This window comes from Monopterus albus, unplaced genomic scaffold (assembly GCF_001952655.1).
Source record: "Monopterus albus unplaced genomic scaffold, M_albus_1.0 scaffold110.1, whole genome shotgun sequence".
NCBI classification, from domain to species: Eukaryota; Metazoa; Chordata; class Actinopteri; order Synbranchiformes; family Synbranchidae; genus Monopterus; species Monopterus albus.
The window spans coordinates 708,307-726,333 of NW_018127990.1; the positions used below are offsets into that span (position 1 = coordinate 708,307).

Below are 18,027 nucleotides of genomic sequence, written 5' to 3' on the forward strand. Positions count from 1 at the left end.
TATCTATTGCCCATTTTTCGCTTTGACCTATCTGACCAATCACAGCGGAGTAGGCGGGACAACAGTGGATAGCGGTGACGTTGAGCAGCTCATCAGCCAATCAATCAGAGAGCCCGTCAAACTAAACAGGGTTAATCAAAGTAGTACCGGAAATGTTTTAAAATAAAAGCAACAAAATTCGGAGTTGCTTGTTTCAGGGAAAAATAGACATAGTAACACCATCAATTTCAAGATTTTGCGAGCTGTTATAACACCATGTAGGCTATGTGATGATGGGTTATTCTGACTCTGATCTTAGTGCCTGTCAATATTTGTAAAAAGAAGAGAAAGTCATAGTAATATCACACAAATCAAGTATGGTTAGGTTTGTAATGATTTTTTTTAAATTATGACTTTCTCTTCCTCATAATATTTTTTGTCATAAAATTACGACATCCTCTTTCCGACTTTCTAAAATAAATTACAACTTTATGCATATAATATTATAACGTTTTAAACGTTGCTAAATAATGAGTACCTGTGTCCACACTGCCCTATGTTGCTCAAAATTAGTCCGCCTAATGATATTTATTTCGAAATGTTCTTTAGCACATTGAATTGTGTATTATCAACGACTATCGCCTAAAGACGATTTTATTCTTCAAATAATAACCGGATGTCGTGTTTTGGCAGGTATCTTGGTTTTCCGGGGCCGGGCAGTAGTCGGGCTGCTGTGTTTCTGAATTAACTTTCATCTCCAGCAGTACCCGTTGGAGTACTTGTATGTTGCCGAGTTGTTTTGTGTGACTTCGTGGCCGTTAACAGGCGCTCAGTTTGTCGTCGTCGGTGTGATGGAACTGGACAAAATGGACGAAAACGACTGGAAGTATCATGGAGAAGGAAACAAGAGTCTGGTGGTCTCACATATACAGGTGAGTCAGCTAGGCTAACATGAAGCTAAGTTCGGCAAAATCTAGAGGAGTGTAAATTGAGCGTTAGCTTCACGCTTTCCTGACGTTATATACGCTTCAGCTTGGTTTTGCTGTCGATAGAAACTGTACTGAATATCTGGAAAAATAATGTTTTAACGGAAGAATTAAATGTCAGCATCCAGAATTTTTAAAAAAATCATCGTTACTGTTGGCCTGGGTTTGCTAGCCAGCAGCTGAGAGTACAGTTAAGTCCAATGAAAAAGATCGTAACACAGAAGCAGCAGCATTAAACTATCCCCCCCATCAGTTATTATACACTACATTTAGGTTTATGTCCAGGCAGAGTCACGGACTGACTGTGTGGTGGGGAGCTAGTTTAGCCGTTAGCAGCTTTCTCGGGTTTTCCATGCAGTAGCTGATTGAAGAGACGCTACGAGATAAACCGGGCTGCTACCTGTTAGTTTACCCTAGAGCAGTCCGATAATCTCCTGTGTTCACATCAATGCAGGTTAATCTGTCTTTACAGTGTGGTCCGATGACTGACAAAACTGGGTGTGGGGACAGTGTCCTTCACAGGACCGGTCTGGTCACGCTGTTTTTGAGCAACGTCACGACTTCATCAGCAGCGGTGTGGCAGAGACTTCCATGTGCCAAGCCTTCTTTGTGTTTTTCTTTTTGTTTACAACGTCATGTAAAAAGTTTTCCAGTTTTTTTTAGAGCTGCAATTATTAGACCGTAAATTCATTAGTTGATTGAAATAAAATATATCAGCAACTTAAAAAAAAACTTTTACAAGTTGTCATAGCCCCCTTTCAAGCAACAAGGTCAAATATTTGATGGTTCCAGTGATGACTTGTTTTGTCCTATTTCCCTATAAAGGGAATATCTTAGCACTTTGGACAAACAAGCATATTATAGGTGTCACCATGGGCTCTGAAAAATTGTGCACAGCCTTTTTGCACTATTTGTATTTCAGCATTTATTAGAGGTGGCAGTTAATCAAGGAAATAACTGGAAGATTGATCAATAATGAAAAGTGTTTACTGGTGATCATGTTGTATTATCTCTTTGCAGAATTCTGCTGCTTAATATAAAATAAATTGTAATCAGTCACTTAAGCTTTTGTTTTGTACATGTAGGACTGGGTATGGGTTTGAAACTTTCAGACACTAGTTTTTGTCCTGATATTAAATAATACCATTTTCAATATGTAAAGAAATATGAACAGGTTTTTCTACAAAGCCTTTTTATAGAAAAACAAAATAAGTGTTAAATACACAAGCAGCCAGACAAGCTTTGCCCACAGTTGTTAATATTATTGAATCTTCTTCGCAGTCTGATGTAAATGTTTGGAAGCTATCCATCATTAGCATTGATGAAGTTTTTGTTTTCCCCTGACTTGCCCTAGACTTTTCAGAATGTACCGTTTCTGTTACACTGTGGTAAAACAGTATTAGTATTTTACACTCACTCACCTCATTGCGTCTGCTGGAGATGCTCAGTGTTTCACACGCTAGTACAGGTCTGTCCTGGGTTTTATTGAGGCATCACTTGTCTAAACTGAGTTTGTATTTTATTCTTGCAGCTTTCCAGAGTTCTTCGCTTGCTCAAGTATCCAGCAGAGGACTCTGAAAACCCACCGCAGGTAAATATGAGTCTGTGTGTGGCTAATATGTGTTTGAAACTAGGAAGTACTGCTCTGTAAAAACATTTTGATGTCAAATGTGTGACAGGTTGTGGTAATGTTTACATCTTTTAGTGAACATGTGCTTATTGATCACATTTTTATATTTTTGTGTGCACATGCATTCTGTCTTTTATGTAGGGTGGCAATTTTTATTTTTATTTTTTTTAGCTTCGTGGCTTTGTGCATATTAATCAGTAAATGGGGGGGATGTCGGAAATGAATGCACATCTCCGTTCTCCAGCTCGGAGTGTGATGAGTCAACTTTACATTTCCAGCTTGTGAATTTCCGTTGTTTTGGTTAGTCATGCTGATAATGTAGCCTATTCTACCTTAGCACCAATTCTACCACCAATGTGTCTGCACTGATAGATTAAAAAAAACAACACAGTTTAACGTAAGTACTAGCAAAAATGCATGGCGTGTCGTTATGGTGCATTAACTGTGGCCCAAATTTGACAATGAATTGACAGCTCATGCTAACAAGGTAAACAAAAGTCTTCTTTCCGTGGGCATTTACAAGCTGGTTGTCTCCCATATGTGATTGGTCAATGCAGCACCTCTGCCGGATGACGTCACTGTCAGGTACAGTGCAGTGAGGGTGAAAATGGCATAGAAGGTCACATGAAGCTTCAGTTAGAAGTTAAAAGCTTCTAGTACTTTATGCACAGTTACCGCCTGGGTTTGTTTTGATTCTCACTCACTCGCTAAGAGTCGAGAGTTTAAGGGCGAAACTTAGCTGGATGGGCTTTGGACCAACATTATCATGTATACACAGGTTGTTTTCACACCGCACCTGAAGCCACAAACAGGTTCTACTGTTGATCTGGTTTTATTAACCACATAGCACCGTGTGAAACACAGTTCAAGAACTGTCAGCCATCCTGAAAATGAGTAATCTATGACTAAGAGGAGAAAGCAGCGTTCACTTCTTTGAATGAGCCCTGTCTGAACAGATCCACACTTTCCTCATACCAAAACACCCGACTGTCACTGGCAGCCTAATTAACGTTCACATCCTGCAACCTCCAGCTTGGGAACAACAGTCCATTGCTCTGTCAACATTTGATGTCAAGTCTCAGAACAGGATATAACCTGGTGTTTACTTGTGTCTTACTTGTCTTTGTTTTGTTGGTCAGACAGCAGAGCAGGCCTTCAGGCAAATTCAGAACATTGTTGACTTCAGCTCCAATGTGATGAGCAGCCTGCTGGGAGAGAAGTTCATCCACAGTGGAGTAAGAGCTTTTGTGTTCACACCCATTGCTGTCATTTAGTATAGCTATTTTAACACCCTTTGTCATTATGTTAGTTTTTATTACAAACTGTAAAAGAGCTTTGTGTCAGTTTAGCATCACACTTCTGTAACACTGTTGGACTCAAAGTGAACAGTTAAAAAAAACAAAAGGATCAAAACTGATGCAGCAACTAGTGGTGTAAAAATCACGGTTAGTTCATTTTCAGTAAAGAAAAGAAAAGCAAATCATAAAATTGTCACTTTTGTAAACAACAGTTTAACATTTTTTAAATTAAGATGTATAAACACAGAATACTGCTGCAAACTACTGTTAATAATTGCTCTAATATCTAGGGAACGGCTGCTTGAATGATGCAGGAAGCAGCGTTTACACTTCTTTTGTTAAAACCAAACGCCTATATTAACTACAATTCATTTTGTTTGCAGACGGCTTGGTCAGACATTTGGGTTAGCAATGCTAGTAGCAGCTAACATCTAACTCCACACCCCCAGAGTCTGGTAATTTTCAAACTTCTAGTCTTTCAGACCAATGTTGACTCAAGGGACATGATTTAAATTGCAAATAACTTTGGTCCATTGTTGTTCTCCACATGCTCAATGGTATTTATGAGCTTTAAACAAACAGTAAAATCAGTTGAGTTTCCCTTTTAGGCAAAACAAACAAGAAGTCATGGATGCACACAGGCCAGACTAACAAATAAAACATGCTACAAATATAATTCAGTATAATCAAGTCAAAATAAGTGAGATGTGTTGGACATTATTCAATAATACTCTTAATGTCTTGCTCAAAGGATGGCCGTAAGAGGATCGGGCTCCCTGTTCTTTCCAAACGCAGTGGAGAAACAATGAAAAATGTTTTTCTAATATGTGTTTAATTTACTGCAAGACCAGAGAGAATGGTTTATTGTACTGACTTGCAGTGACTACAGAGAGGAGCTGGATCAGGAATAAGATTGTGTAGCTTTTCCCTGTATAATGTTTTGTGCTTAATGGTGAATGTGATTATTGGTGTCAGTACAATAAGCAGAATTATTAGATTAAGCTATTTACTGAAGTTGTTGGGGCTGGGTCGCTGACAGCAGTCGGCTTCAGTTATCAGTCGCATAATAAACTGGTGCTGACTCACTGCCAGCAGATCACAGTGCTTTACATACAGTAGATAACAGAAACATAGAAGTACAGACACCTTTCTCAAACTGGATTAAATGAGCGACTTAATTTTCTCTACAGGAAGTGGTCAAACTGCCACTGGAGTTTGTACGACAGCTGTCAATCAAAGTACAACATCAGAGACCAGGTGAGACTGAAATGCCTGTTGATTATTTATGTGGGAGGCATCTGGCATTGAAATTTGTTAGAGGAATAGTTTCACGTTTGACATTTGGGATCACATAGATTCATTAATGCCAGACAAGAACACTGATGTCCATTTTTACATCTCTCAGGTAAACATGAAGAAACAGCTAACACTTAGTTTTGTAGCTTAGCGCAAAAACCAGGAACACAGGCAACAGCCTTGTGTGACGGTTACAAAATCAGCCTGCTGCCACCTGTAAAACTCATTAATGAACACCTTATTGTTATGTCATATAAAGTACTAGACAGGTAGGTTTGGGAGTGGCATTCATGGTTTCATCCAACTCTGCTTCTGTAATGGTGTTGACTTGTCTGAGAGCTCTTCTACCAGCTCTGTATATGTACAACCAAACTGCAGCTTCAGCACCAACACCTGGATGCATGTTCCAGCTGTTGTCTGAACAACATCACCGTGTCTCCAGTGACTCTGTGATTCATTCCAGATTTGATGGAGGGTGTCAGTGCAAGCGTTTACTCTCCAACAATATTCAATAAAGATTATACTGATCTTTTTTTGTTGTAACAAACATGAGAACACATCAGTGCTGAGTCTCGTCAGCGGATTTTTGTTCAGATTTAGGGAAGGAGCATTGTGTAAAATGTGACTTAATAAATAATGTTACTCAGCTACTGTGTTTTAGAGCAGCAGCGATTAGTTGATTTATTGAAAGAAAATTAAACTATTGTGATTATCGATTAATTGTCCAAGCAAAAATGCCTCATCCTGATGGCCACAGGCTGTCAAATGAGACATTTATCCCTCTGTACAGTAGGTAAACCGACCGCGTCCTGTAAATGTTAAGGCATTTGTTTGCTTATTCAGCACATGCACTGAAAATCTTCTGTGTTTGTGTCAGTGTGGCGCTGTGATAAGGTGATGGACATTTACAGCGGCTGTGCTCTGTGTCTACCCAACCTGACATCTCCACCTCTGCACCAGCCAACACACACTCCTCCACTGTGCATCGAGATCAAGGTACGACTCATCATGGCTCTTTTTAAATGTCTTTTTTTTTTGTTTTCAAATGTAACAGTAGCTTTGGCATTGTTTCAGGGAAGAGGGGGAAAACATTCAGTCCTCATAAAAAATATGCAGAAAGATCATTTTTTAAATTTGTCAGTTTTCATAATATTCTAATTAGTTCTGAGCCCAGTTTTCTTTTCAGCATCGACTCAGTAATAAAACTTCATCTTGTATTTGTTTAAGAATTTTCTCCGTCCTGAGACGCAGCCACATGTTCAGACATCTGACATCGCTGTCACGCACAAGCTAGAACAAGAAAACACATGAGTGTGACTGTGTGTGTGTGTGTGTATCAGCTGCTTTTGTGTGTTTCAGCCTAAATGTGGCTTCCTGCCGTCCTCCAAACATGTCAGCAAGGACATCAAGACCAGAGTGTGTCGCTTCTGCATGCACCAGCACTACAAGGTAACCACAACCACTGCACAGTATGACTACAGAAGTACATCAAAACCAAAAATGAGTACAGGACGCCTGTTGCTTAATGCTGGTATTTCAATATGTTGGACACATATTTAATCAGTGTTTGGGCAAATAAAAGCATTAAAGCACTTTGATTGGGAATCAGGGCCAAACAAAACCTGGTCAGTACAAGTACTTCCACAGAATAACAAAAGAACCAAACAACCACATAATACAAGTTAAAACTACAGAACAAAAACCTTTGGTGTTTGCTCTTTCATCCTTTGTCCTGTCCCCCCCCCCCCCCCCCCCCTCCCCCGGGGCGGCGGAAGTGGAAGCAATGCAGCCTGTACTGCCCTCTGGACCTGTTCTCAGGGTAGGTTTACTGCAGCCACTATCAACACTACTACAAGCAGAACTTGCATGGACAGATATAAAGTGTCTTTACACATAAAACCAAATGAGGAAAGTGGAACTAGAAAATGTGAAAACAAACTATTGTACAATACATCTACTCAAGTACGATTTTGAGCTATTAGTACTTGAATATTTTCATTTACTTCAACTTTTACATGTTAGAGGCAAATACTGTACTTGTTACTGCACTACATGTGTTTTTAAAACTTTACTTTTCAGAATCACAATAAAACAAAATACTATATAATCATAAGACTATTGATCCTTAGTGGGAAATTCCCAAGCTACCCAGCAGTATGTAAAGTACTTGTGACTATAAGCCTATGAGGTAGTTAGTGTTAGCTCCACGTTTACCAGCTGCACCATTAAAGTGATGAAAAATATAATTAGAATCAATAATATGATCTACATTAATGTGAAATGTGCCGTTCTGAATAGGGAGTCATTTTACTTTTGGTCCTTCAAGTATTTTTACTAATACATTTGTACTTTTACATAAGTAACATTTTAAATGCAGGACTTTTACTTAGAGTATTTTTGCACTGTGGTGTTTCTGCTTTTATGTAAGTAAAGGATCTGAGTACTTCCTCCACCACTGGTTATAAGCTCCATCTGTCTGTGGTCTGGGGCAGCTGCTGATGTAAAACTGAAATCGCTTTCAGCATAATGCAGCTCAGTAGATTAACACTACAGCCTCAAACTTTTACTTCTTACTACTTGTACCACCGCAGTGCTGACTCAGCTACTACGAATGAAGCTGCTGTGTTGTTCTGCGGCTGATGATCTCGGGCTTCTCTTATGTTGTTCAGGAACAGACAGAGAATGCACTTTGCCATCAGGCACCTGATAGAAGAACCTCAGAACAACTTCAAAATCTTCAAGGTGAGACACAGCTGCAGCTACACCTGCCTTGTCTTGGTCCTGGAACCTTTGTGTTTGATAGACTGCTCATACAGTCTCTGTTACTGGCTGATTTTTATTGCACCATGATTCATGAGCACTGTGCTTGCTGATCTGACATGCTCTGCTTAGCTGTTTTTGCGCTCCATTTGAACCGGGCAGTCAAAATTTCTGAGTTCCTAGTTGGAAATCTGAAATGGAACGCTCCCTCAAGTCGGATTTCCAACTCAAAGTCGGAAGAACATCACCATCTCCGACCTCAAAATCCAAGATGGCTGCTAAAGTAATATACTCTTTATTAGCACTTGTCTTATTTGTGTTTCATGAAAACAGTCGTACACACAGTACTGTCCAACTTCTATCTGTGAACATGTTGCAACAGCATCTGGCACAAAATACCACATAACGCCTTTTTTTTTTTAAAACTGGTATTGCAAACAACGGCTAACCTGGCTCAACTGGTATTTTAGTTGACTGAAACTGAACACAGTTAAGGCGGGTGCGATGTCATTTCAAGTTCTGAGGTAAATGGAAACGTGTGAGGAGCTCGGCCACGCCCTCGTATAAACAGTGACGGACATAGGGGAAAAAATGCGCTGGAAAAGCAGAGTGGAATGACCACAGCAGCCCTTCATGCTGGGCTGGAATACGGATGTGGGAAGCTCCGTGTTACAGCTCATCAAATTCCCATGTTGGAAAAATGCTGTAAATAGTCAGTATGGAGAGAAGGAATGATTACAGCAAACAAAACCTGTTTGTCCAGGACACCAACACAGACAGGACCTCCAGGACTTTTTTTTATTTTTACACATGATAATGTGCTAAAAGAGGACATGAAGTTAACTGGGGTGAGAGTAGAGGATGCTGAGGACAGAGTTAGGTGGAAACAGATGATTCGCTGTAGCGACCCCTAACGGGAACAGCCGGAAGAAGAAGAATGAGCTTGGTGGTGGGTTAATTTTTTGCTCAGTGGCTGTTTGAAATATGTCCATGTTCCATAAATGATTAATGATTATTGATTTAATCAATACAATAAACAGAAAATCTGGAGCAGCTCAAAGTGAAGAAATTAATGTGTTTTGAGCAGGAAGTGTACATTTGCAATGCTCGACACGAGAAAATGAAGAATATAAAGTATTTATATGACTGACTGGGCTCACAATACACAGTGACAGATGGAAAATCATCATCAGGTGTTTAAAATCCCCACAAAGTCAGTACTAGCCGTTTTAAAATCAAGGGTATTCGTCAACATTAGATGCATCATTTTTCACAATGCCGATACTGAGCAGCCACAGTGAGACCTGCGTGTTTGTTTTTAGGGTGGTCAGTGTATTTACAGCAGTAAGGAGGGAGGTGACGACTCGATGGACCTGAACTCGCTGCTGAATAACCTGAGACCGTACTTGCAATCCGGAAACAACCGAATCAACAATCACATGAGCAGCAAACCTGTGCTGAATGACTTCATCCAGGTAAAACCAGCCATCACACAAAGATACAAGGGTGGGACAGAAATTAAAGGAAAATCCCGAAAAAAATGAGCATAATGATTACATCTTTATGCTGTTGGGGATGCAGGTTTTTAATGCACATTGGTCCTAAAATGATTGATGCCATGTTGTAGTTTTTTTTTTTTTACAGCTTCCAAATAAGAGCATTCCTGATTGTAACCAAGCAATGTGTTGACATTCTAGCCCTTTACAGTACATTTCAATTTGAGGAAACAGTGTTGGTCATTTGTTAAATGTAGAAGAAATTTAAGTTCTCATGATAAATTTTGAGAAACCTTTATGTTTAAGCTATTTGATTCTGAATGGATCATTGAATCGGGAGATTAGTGCTGATGCTGAACATTGAGGGGTGAACACTCACGGCCCTGAGGTGTTCTGAGTTGACTTTGTCTAATAAGCAATCACTGACTAAATACAGACACCAGCTGCAGAGAGCATGTTACCCAGGTCTCATACGGAAACCTGTGTCTCTGGGTGTAGGTCCTAGCGAATGCCCTGCTGAGCGAAGGAGGAGATGGAGGGGTGGTGATGGACAGACAAGAAGAAGGACGGAGCTTCTGTGAAGCCAGTGTGTTTAACAAGGAGAGGATCCACCACGGTCAGAACCTGTCTGTCTTGTCCGTTTGTAATGGAGGTCAGGAGGCTCACATGAGTAGAGAGGTGCAAAGGTTCAGATAAACAGGCTGGACCAAAATGAAGCTTTGTAAAATAAGAAAATTGTTTCTAGAGGTTACAGGGAGCCAGTGTAGCAATGTCAGGCTGAGAGGTGACTCGTGTTCTCTCTCTCTCTGTGCAGGTGCTCAGGGTTTACCCAGCGACAGTGTTTTGTTCAGGATCCTTCAGACTCAGATGCTGGACACTCTGGACATCGAAGGACTTTACCCTCTGTACCGCAGAGTGGAACAACACCTGCAGGACTTCCCCAAGGAGAGGTAGTACAGAGTAGCCAGGTCCCAGAGGGAACTGCGGTAACACTCGTGTATCAATCACATATCAGGGATCTCTAATGTTACTTCCTGTTTGTGTCAGAACCCGTCTTCAGATAGACGGCCCCTACAACGAGGCTTTCCTGGAGAAGCTGCAGAAGTGTCCGAGTGAGGATGACGGCTCTGTGGAGTACGCTGCCGCCAAGGTTAGGCTGGTTCCTACATTTTCCCACTGACACACACACACACAGAGCTGGAAACTCTCATCAGATCCTCTGTGTAGTGGTCCAGGTTTCCTGCTCTTGCTCCTAAAAGGAGCTGGTTTTCCACACATGTACACTCAGTTGAAGTTTATTAGGTACACCTAGATAAAATGATTGCAGTAATGAGGTCAGGCTCAATCACAGAAACAGCTCTCTGTATAATGCAACACAAACTAGAGGCTCCAAAATGATCATACAGTTGAATTAACATCTCTGTGAACATTATCACCTTCATGAAGGAGGGTTTGATTACAGGACTGGTACGTTTTAGCTTGGTGTACTGAATAAACTGACTACTGAGTGTATGTGATGTCGATACTGCCTGCCCAGGCGTTGATGCACAGTGAACCCCCAAGTTTCCCCGGATGGTTGGAGCCATCGGTGTGAGTTGGCGCCGCAGATGGCTGCCTCGGTTCGGTACCGAAAAATTCCATGTGTGTAACATACTTGGCCAAATAAAGGTGATTATCCTTATCCTAACTCGTATTTTTTCCTAAGGTCCATCAGTACCGTGTCTCCATGACAGCCAAGGACTGCTCGATCATGGTTGCCCTGGTGCCCAGAAATGAGGAAGAGGAGGGCGATGAAGGGTAAGAATTTGGTTCTGAAGTTACTGTCTGTCACTTAGTCACCGCAGTGATTGAACATGAAAGGAACTAGGTTTTATGTTATGCCACCATCATGTTGCCTGCAAATGCATGACACAAGGAAAGAGCACTGCTCCATAGTGCTACTGGTGGTCAGAGCTCCACAGGGCAACTTCTGGAAACCGGTATGACATTACGCTGCTCTACCAGTTAAACGCACAGTCGTTCATAGTAACTCCTCTGCTGTTTGTTATTGCAAGCTTCCTGCACATGCTACAAAAGGCTTTAGTGTTCGGTGCTGCCTGGCATGAAGTTGAACAGCTGAATAGCATGAAGTGGTGCTTGATCATTGCTGTGACTCAGTTTGTCATACTGCTTAAACTACTGATTGATTGTATTGATAATCTGTTTTTAAAAAAAAGACATTTGAAGACCACATAAGGTTTCAAGGAAACTGCAATAGAACCACACACATATCTTTGTAGGTGGGCTTCAACCAGCTGTTTTTTTTTTTCCATTGGCGGGTTTTTTGGTTTTCCTTAAAATGGCGATATTCATAACTGTCTAGAGCCCAAGCAGATTCTTTGTTGCATCCAACCAATAGTCTAAAGCCAAACAGGCAAAGACAAGCATCAAATCTTTACATTTCAGAAGCTGAAACTAGGTAATGTGAGGTAATTCTGGCTTGGAAAGCTGATTGATTAATTGAATAACAATTTAGGTTCTGTCTAAAGGGACGGTGAAGTGGGAAGTGGTTCAGTGTGTGGTACCTGATGAAGTCCACCAGGTGGAACCAGAGATTGGCTGAGCATGTTTCATGTTGAGATACCCTTCTTCCTGTTCATTGACCCTCCTCCTGTCCCCTTTCTCCTTCACTCTCTCCAGTCAGAGATGGATTAGAGACTTCCTGTCCTCCAGGCCTCCTGCTTTCTCCTACTCAGTCTCCATCTTGGATCTTGACCCGAAGCCGTTCGACAGCATCCCCCGCCAGCTGCGCCTGGATCAGAAGATAGTCTCCTGCTACCTGAGGACTGGTGGAGCCTTGCCAAAGGGCTCTCTACCGCCTCTCCCTGGCATCTTCACAGCTGGAGAGAACGAGGACTGTAGGCTGCTCTTCCACCCTGTGTGAACACCCAATCAGACCTGGGCAAACCTGTTCCCTGAAAACTGGACTTGCTGATGCCACAGACAGAGGAGAGATGCCATGTTGACGCACAGGTCGGGAATCACTTAGGATGTGAATGTTCCGCATTACTGACATGGAAATTGGTATTAAAAACTGATCTAGGAGAAGGGCAAATACTTACCGTCTTAAAACTGACTTGACCAGCTATGACCTGTCCTTTAACTTCCTGATGGACTGATGCGGTCATTGTGGCAAGTCTCTAACCCTTCCTCTTCTCCATGGCAGCGTTAACACAAAGTTCAATCTGTCATTCACAATTGAAGCCCAAACCAAAAATTCGGCTGAGCATGAGTGCAGACTGGAAATGACCATCACACTACCAGACTACAAACTGCAGCGTCACCTTCACTCTGCTCTGTATTTGATCACTACCCACATCAGGGCTGATGTGACCATGTGCTGCCACAGAACAGGGGCGGGTTATGAGCATGTCTGGTTACATTAGGCAGACCCACCAGAGCAAAGGCTGCTGGGTAGCAAGGAGCACTTCTCTTCACAAGGGCCAAGCTTTGAGCTGCTGCTCCGCTGGTTTTGGTGCCATAAGTGGCTTGTTGTGTCTTTGCCCATGTGCCTGTTCTGGGAGTGTGGTGGTGTGCGTGTTGAGAAAACTCACTTTGTTACAGGCGGTGTTCACAGCTGAGATCTGAGACTTTTGCTTTTGTTTGTCTGTGTTCAGACAGACACCAGATTAGTGTCAGATTTGCTGTGGGCGCAGCCATGAACTCGCAGTACCTTGAGCCCCCGACGACCTGGATCGAAGCTCAGCAGGGTCGTATGTTCTTTGCGAAAATGTGTTCAGGAGCACTGGGAGGTTTTGGAGGACGGTGACAACCGGTCTTTGTATCGATCAGCTCTTTCTGGACTTGAGTCTTCTCAGGTACAAATTCCAGTTGATCTCACCGTCCTCTTGAACCAGCGGCGCTTCAGATAAACTGCTAACACTTGACTTCAGTTCCTGTTTACAGCGTCCATTCTCCAAACTTTGTCAGTCTAAAACGGCTCACACTACAGAACCAAAACCTCAGACAACAGAAGAATCCTTCATGCTCTGTTTTGCTTTGATCTCCCAGCGCCAGGTGTGTTTTCTGAAACTCTATGATGGATGACTTGTTTATCTGCAGCGTCAGCAGCAGGGTGATGTGGTCAGCACTGCTGAAACCAAACACCAAATGGGTTTAAATCAAGATGATTAAGTCCATCAATTTGAAGACCAGCTCTTTCTAACAGCTGTCACACTGGACAGTTTGACCTCTAATCAATCATATCACGCCCTGTTTGACTGACAGCTAGCTGCTTCCTTTGGTGCCTGTTTGTCTGGGAGATGGAAGCGTTTAAGGCTTGAGAGTGGACAGCAGTGAAGTGAACCAACCACTGATTGCTCTAACTGCTGAAATGAAGATGCAAAGGCAGCATGACAAGGCAATGGACGCACAGAGGGGTTAAGAGGGAGGGGGGTTGGATATCGCTCTGCTGCTGTAGCGTCGTCTCAGAGGGAGACTGTGTAGGTCTGGAGATGTTTATTCAGCGGCAGTTTGATGTTAACTGTTTTAAAATCTGTTACAGCAAAAGTGTTTAATCAGAAAAGCCGCTCATTAACAAGTTCTTCGGTGTCATAGCTGACTAGAGTTTTGTTTTTACTATAATAATGAGGACACAGCCCTGTTTTTGTCCCATGCATCTTCATTACATTGAAGTCACAAAGCTGAAACTGTGTTTGTGTCGTGCTGCATGGCCGTGTGAAGGTTACACATTCTGTGCATTAACAATATTGTTAATCATTATTTAAATAGCACTTATTTATCTTGGATGACGAGACTTTGGCCGACACCAGACATTTCTATTCATTAACTTCTTTTGGTACTTTTGTAATTTATTGGACATATTAGTGAGGTTTGCGAGCAGTGTTTACGAGTCTGTTGAACGTCCTTCCTCAGGTTGAAACATCATCATGTCCATGTAGAATAAAATATATTAACGGGACAGAATTGCTGCAACCAGCAATTAGTTTAATTAACCTGTAAATTATTTTCTCAAAAGATCAGTCACTTTGTCTGTATAGTTTCCAAAAATGGCCACTAATAACTGACCCACAGCCAAGCAGATGTTTTTAGTTTTATACCAGATACGACATGTGAGAAGATGGAATCAGGGAGGTTCTCAAAAAATCCTAAAACTGATGATGAAAGGTGATTTTCTGCCAAGTTAAGGACAGCACCGTGCAGGAACCCCCACACAACAAACGCAGTCAAAGCTTTGGTTTGCTGGCACAAACAAACTGCAGCTGCTGTTGATCTCGTCGAAGCAAGCGCATAACTGGACCTTGTTTGGTCAGCATGGATGAGACGTCCTAAAGCTGCGCATGTAAAATTTAAACTTCTACTTTTTCCATGACAACAGAGTAAAGTCTTCAGATGAGGACAGTGATGTGGCTGAAATACTTTTGTTGCTAATTTTAAGTCGCATCGTATAAAATAGTTTTAGCTTTTCTTTTTTAATTAAAGGAAAAGGTTTAAAAAAAAATTTTTAAATGTCTAATATTTTCTATCTAGATGAACAAAGAACCTAAATTTATGAAAGATTTAATGCAGAAATGACACTCATAGAAAATAGAGCAGATGAGCTGTAAAATATTCTTTCAAATGTATGCTGAAGCTTACAGAACTGTTTTGTGTCCAGACCTCTGTCCTCACACTGAGACGAAGCTCCGACAGGTATGCTGGAGTCTGATTGGTCGCTTGCCTCCACCTGCTGCCTGAGTGTCAGCCTGTGGAAACATCACAGCACTGTGATACCTACAGGCTTGTAATAACTGCATGAGTGTAAATAGCTGAAGAGAACTATTTGAAAGTAAAGGCGACACTGCTGTCTGGCGTTTTGTATTTAAATTATTTATTTTTGTAGATTTTGACCAATGAGCTCTGCTGTTACTGCCGGCACAGTCGTGCTCTTTCTATTGAATAAAGATTTCTAAGAGACTAAACCATCACTCCGTTTACTGATCTGTCTTTACTTTTTTTATGCATGTATTTAAGATGAAGTCCTCGTGTACTGCAGGTCTCGATGACAATCACACAGCCATTTCACACACACAGTTACAGATGGAGGCTCGTTTTTGCACCAGCAATCAGGGTTTACACTAATAGATGAGATGCGAGTTGTGTGTCCTGTGAGAGGCTGACCGCCCTGATGACAGACTCCAGAGCAGCTTCAGGTCCCAGAATCCTCAGCAGGCTCTGAAAGGACTCAGCAGCGCCGCCCACAGCCTGAGAGGGAAACAGCTGCAGTGCTGCAGAGATGATAGAGAACCACAAAAACTAGACTGTTGCTTCACCTGGATCATTCTGCCAGTTTACATACAGTCAGACGATGAACTTAATTGCCATTTATGAAGCCAAAAAAGTGATATGAGCTGACACACACTCAAGGATGAATCTATTTGACTTACAAATATATTTTCCTAAAACGCAAAACTGAGCATCAGTCATAAATCATACCCCTTTAAAAACTAAATGAGATTAGTGGATTAATAGCACTGTTATAAACTTGTGTTAGACAATAATTATTCCTGAAAGTCAAAGTCAAACTCTCAATCTGATGCTAGTGTGGTTTCTGCTAGATTTATTGTTTTTACTTGGAGGACCTCAGATGTCACAGTGCCCCTCACTTCTAAAACCAGCCTGCAGCGTTACTGTACTGGGAGTGTTCCTTTTGGCTTCCTGTGTGCAGGGTTCAGCTGACCTGTGGCATTCGAACGTCTCACCTCTGTCAGGGATCTTTGTTAGCAGGTTGATCATCGGAGTGACTCTGCCCTCCAAGGAAACCACAACTGACCAGTGAACAAACAGGACACAGCTACAGGCAAAAACACAGGTGGCACAACGTCAGTAGACCAGAACCACAGATCACTGTCGTCAATACACCAAACAAAAACTCAACTCACCCCAAAAAGATTTTAAGGTTTGTTTCAACAGCTGTGCTTGTTATGACCACAGTTACAGATGGTGACAAATTAAAGACAAGTCCAGAATAAATCAGTGGAAATGAAAAATGCAGCATCAATGATTAAGCTGATGATTATTTCCTTGATTATTTATGTTTTTATACATAGAAGGCAAAAATGACCATTTTGACTGCAAAGGTGGCATCTTCAAATGTCCTGTTGTGTCCAGCCAACAAATCCAGAGGGATTCAGTTTATTCTCATGTCTGACAAGGAAAAGCATCAGCTCCTCGCATTAAACAAGGCGGAGCCAGAACACGTTGGTGATTGTTCCAGAATATTTGCTGGTCAGTGAACTGACTAATGGTTGCAGCTCTAGGTTACAGAATGGTTGAATGAGGATGACAAAATGAGGGAATGTGCTTTGGAAGAATGAAGTTTCCTCCCTCCAACAGAGGAGACGTGAAGCTGCTCTGGAGACAATTATACTGTATGTTGCAAAGTCGTATTTAATGGCATTTACATGTTCCTTATATTTACATATTAGCTACAGTAGGTTTGTGAAAAATGAAAATGTTCTGATGCAAACTATAACAGGGAAAACTTTGGGGCCAAATGTTTTCATTGGAGGGCCAGATTTTGCCCACAGACCTCTATTTGCCCACCACTGCTGTACAGTGACAGTAACATATGGTGTGAATTAGTGCAAGTTAAGGTATAACATTATATAGAGTTAAGTGTATGTTGATTTTATGTATATGAATAATTTATTTACCCAGGAAGCTTGGGGTGGTTCAGGGTCATGACCTCAGACCTGCAGCCTCCAGGAAGAGAGACAACAGATGGATACTTCGCCTGCAGAGACACAGAGAGAGAGAGTGTTAATGATCACGTTCTGATTATTACATCACTGTGCAGATAATTTACAGTGAATATTAATAATCCAAAATATGGAGATAAAAAACTGCATCCAACATTCTTAAAAGAAAAGCACAGCACAGTGGTGGTTAGCACTGTTGCCTCACAGCAAGAAGGTTCCGGGTTCGCGTCCCGGTGCCTTACTGTGTGGACTCTGCATGTTCTCCCTGTGCCTGCATGGGTTCTCTCCGAGTACTTCACCTTCCTCCCACGGTCCAAAGACATACAGCTCAGATTGATTGGTGAGCCTAAATTGCCCATAGGAGTGTGTGGGAGTGTGTGCGGTTGTCTACGTGTCAGCCCTGTGATAGACTGGCGACCTGGTGGACCCCACCTCTCGCCCAGTGTCAGTGATTGGCTCCAGACCCCCATGACTCTATTCAGGAATAAGCGGTGTAGATTGATGGATGGATGGATGGAGAGTCAATTACTGTCATTACCATCGACATACAGAAGATGGCAGTCACTTGTTTCTATTTAGTAAAAATTATTTTACTTAGAAAATGTTTAACTACTTATTTACAATTTAATTTTCAGGGGTCAAATCACCAGGTAAGTGTTAGTTAAGTCCTGGCCTGTATTTAATAAGTTTATTTTAAGAAAACTGGTAAATGACTCCTGTCGCAGCTGTTTTGTCAGTTGGCCTGCAGGGGGCGCTGCAACATCTGTCTAATAACCTGTAATCTAGGCTTCATTCACCATACAAACTGCACTAGTTTGTTCATGCAGAGCTGCATAGAGACAC

General features: G+C 41.7%; 1 protein-coding gene across 1 annotated transcript; it reads left to right on the forward strand.

Moving 5' to 3' along the window:
• Positions 1-483: 483 nt before the first annotated feature.
• ippk (inositol 1,3,4,5,6-pentakisphosphate 2-kinase) lies at positions 484-12,539 on the forward strand. Its single transcript, XM_020611204.1, has 14 exons — positions 484-911; positions 2,497-2,556; positions 3,735-3,830; positions 5,084-5,150; positions 6,067-6,185; positions 6,549-6,653; positions 6,965-7,008; positions 7,859-7,931; positions 9,272-9,424; positions 9,944-10,061; positions 10,260-10,395; positions 10,493-10,595; positions 11,151-11,242; positions 12,125-12,539. The coding sequence occupies exons 1-14, from the start codon at positions 831-833 to the stop codon at positions 12,366-12,368; spliced, it is 1,491 nt and encodes a 496-aa protein (XP_020466860.1). The 5' UTR covers positions 484-830; the 3' UTR covers positions 12,369-12,539.
• Positions 12,540-18,027: the final 5,488 nt, after the last annotated feature.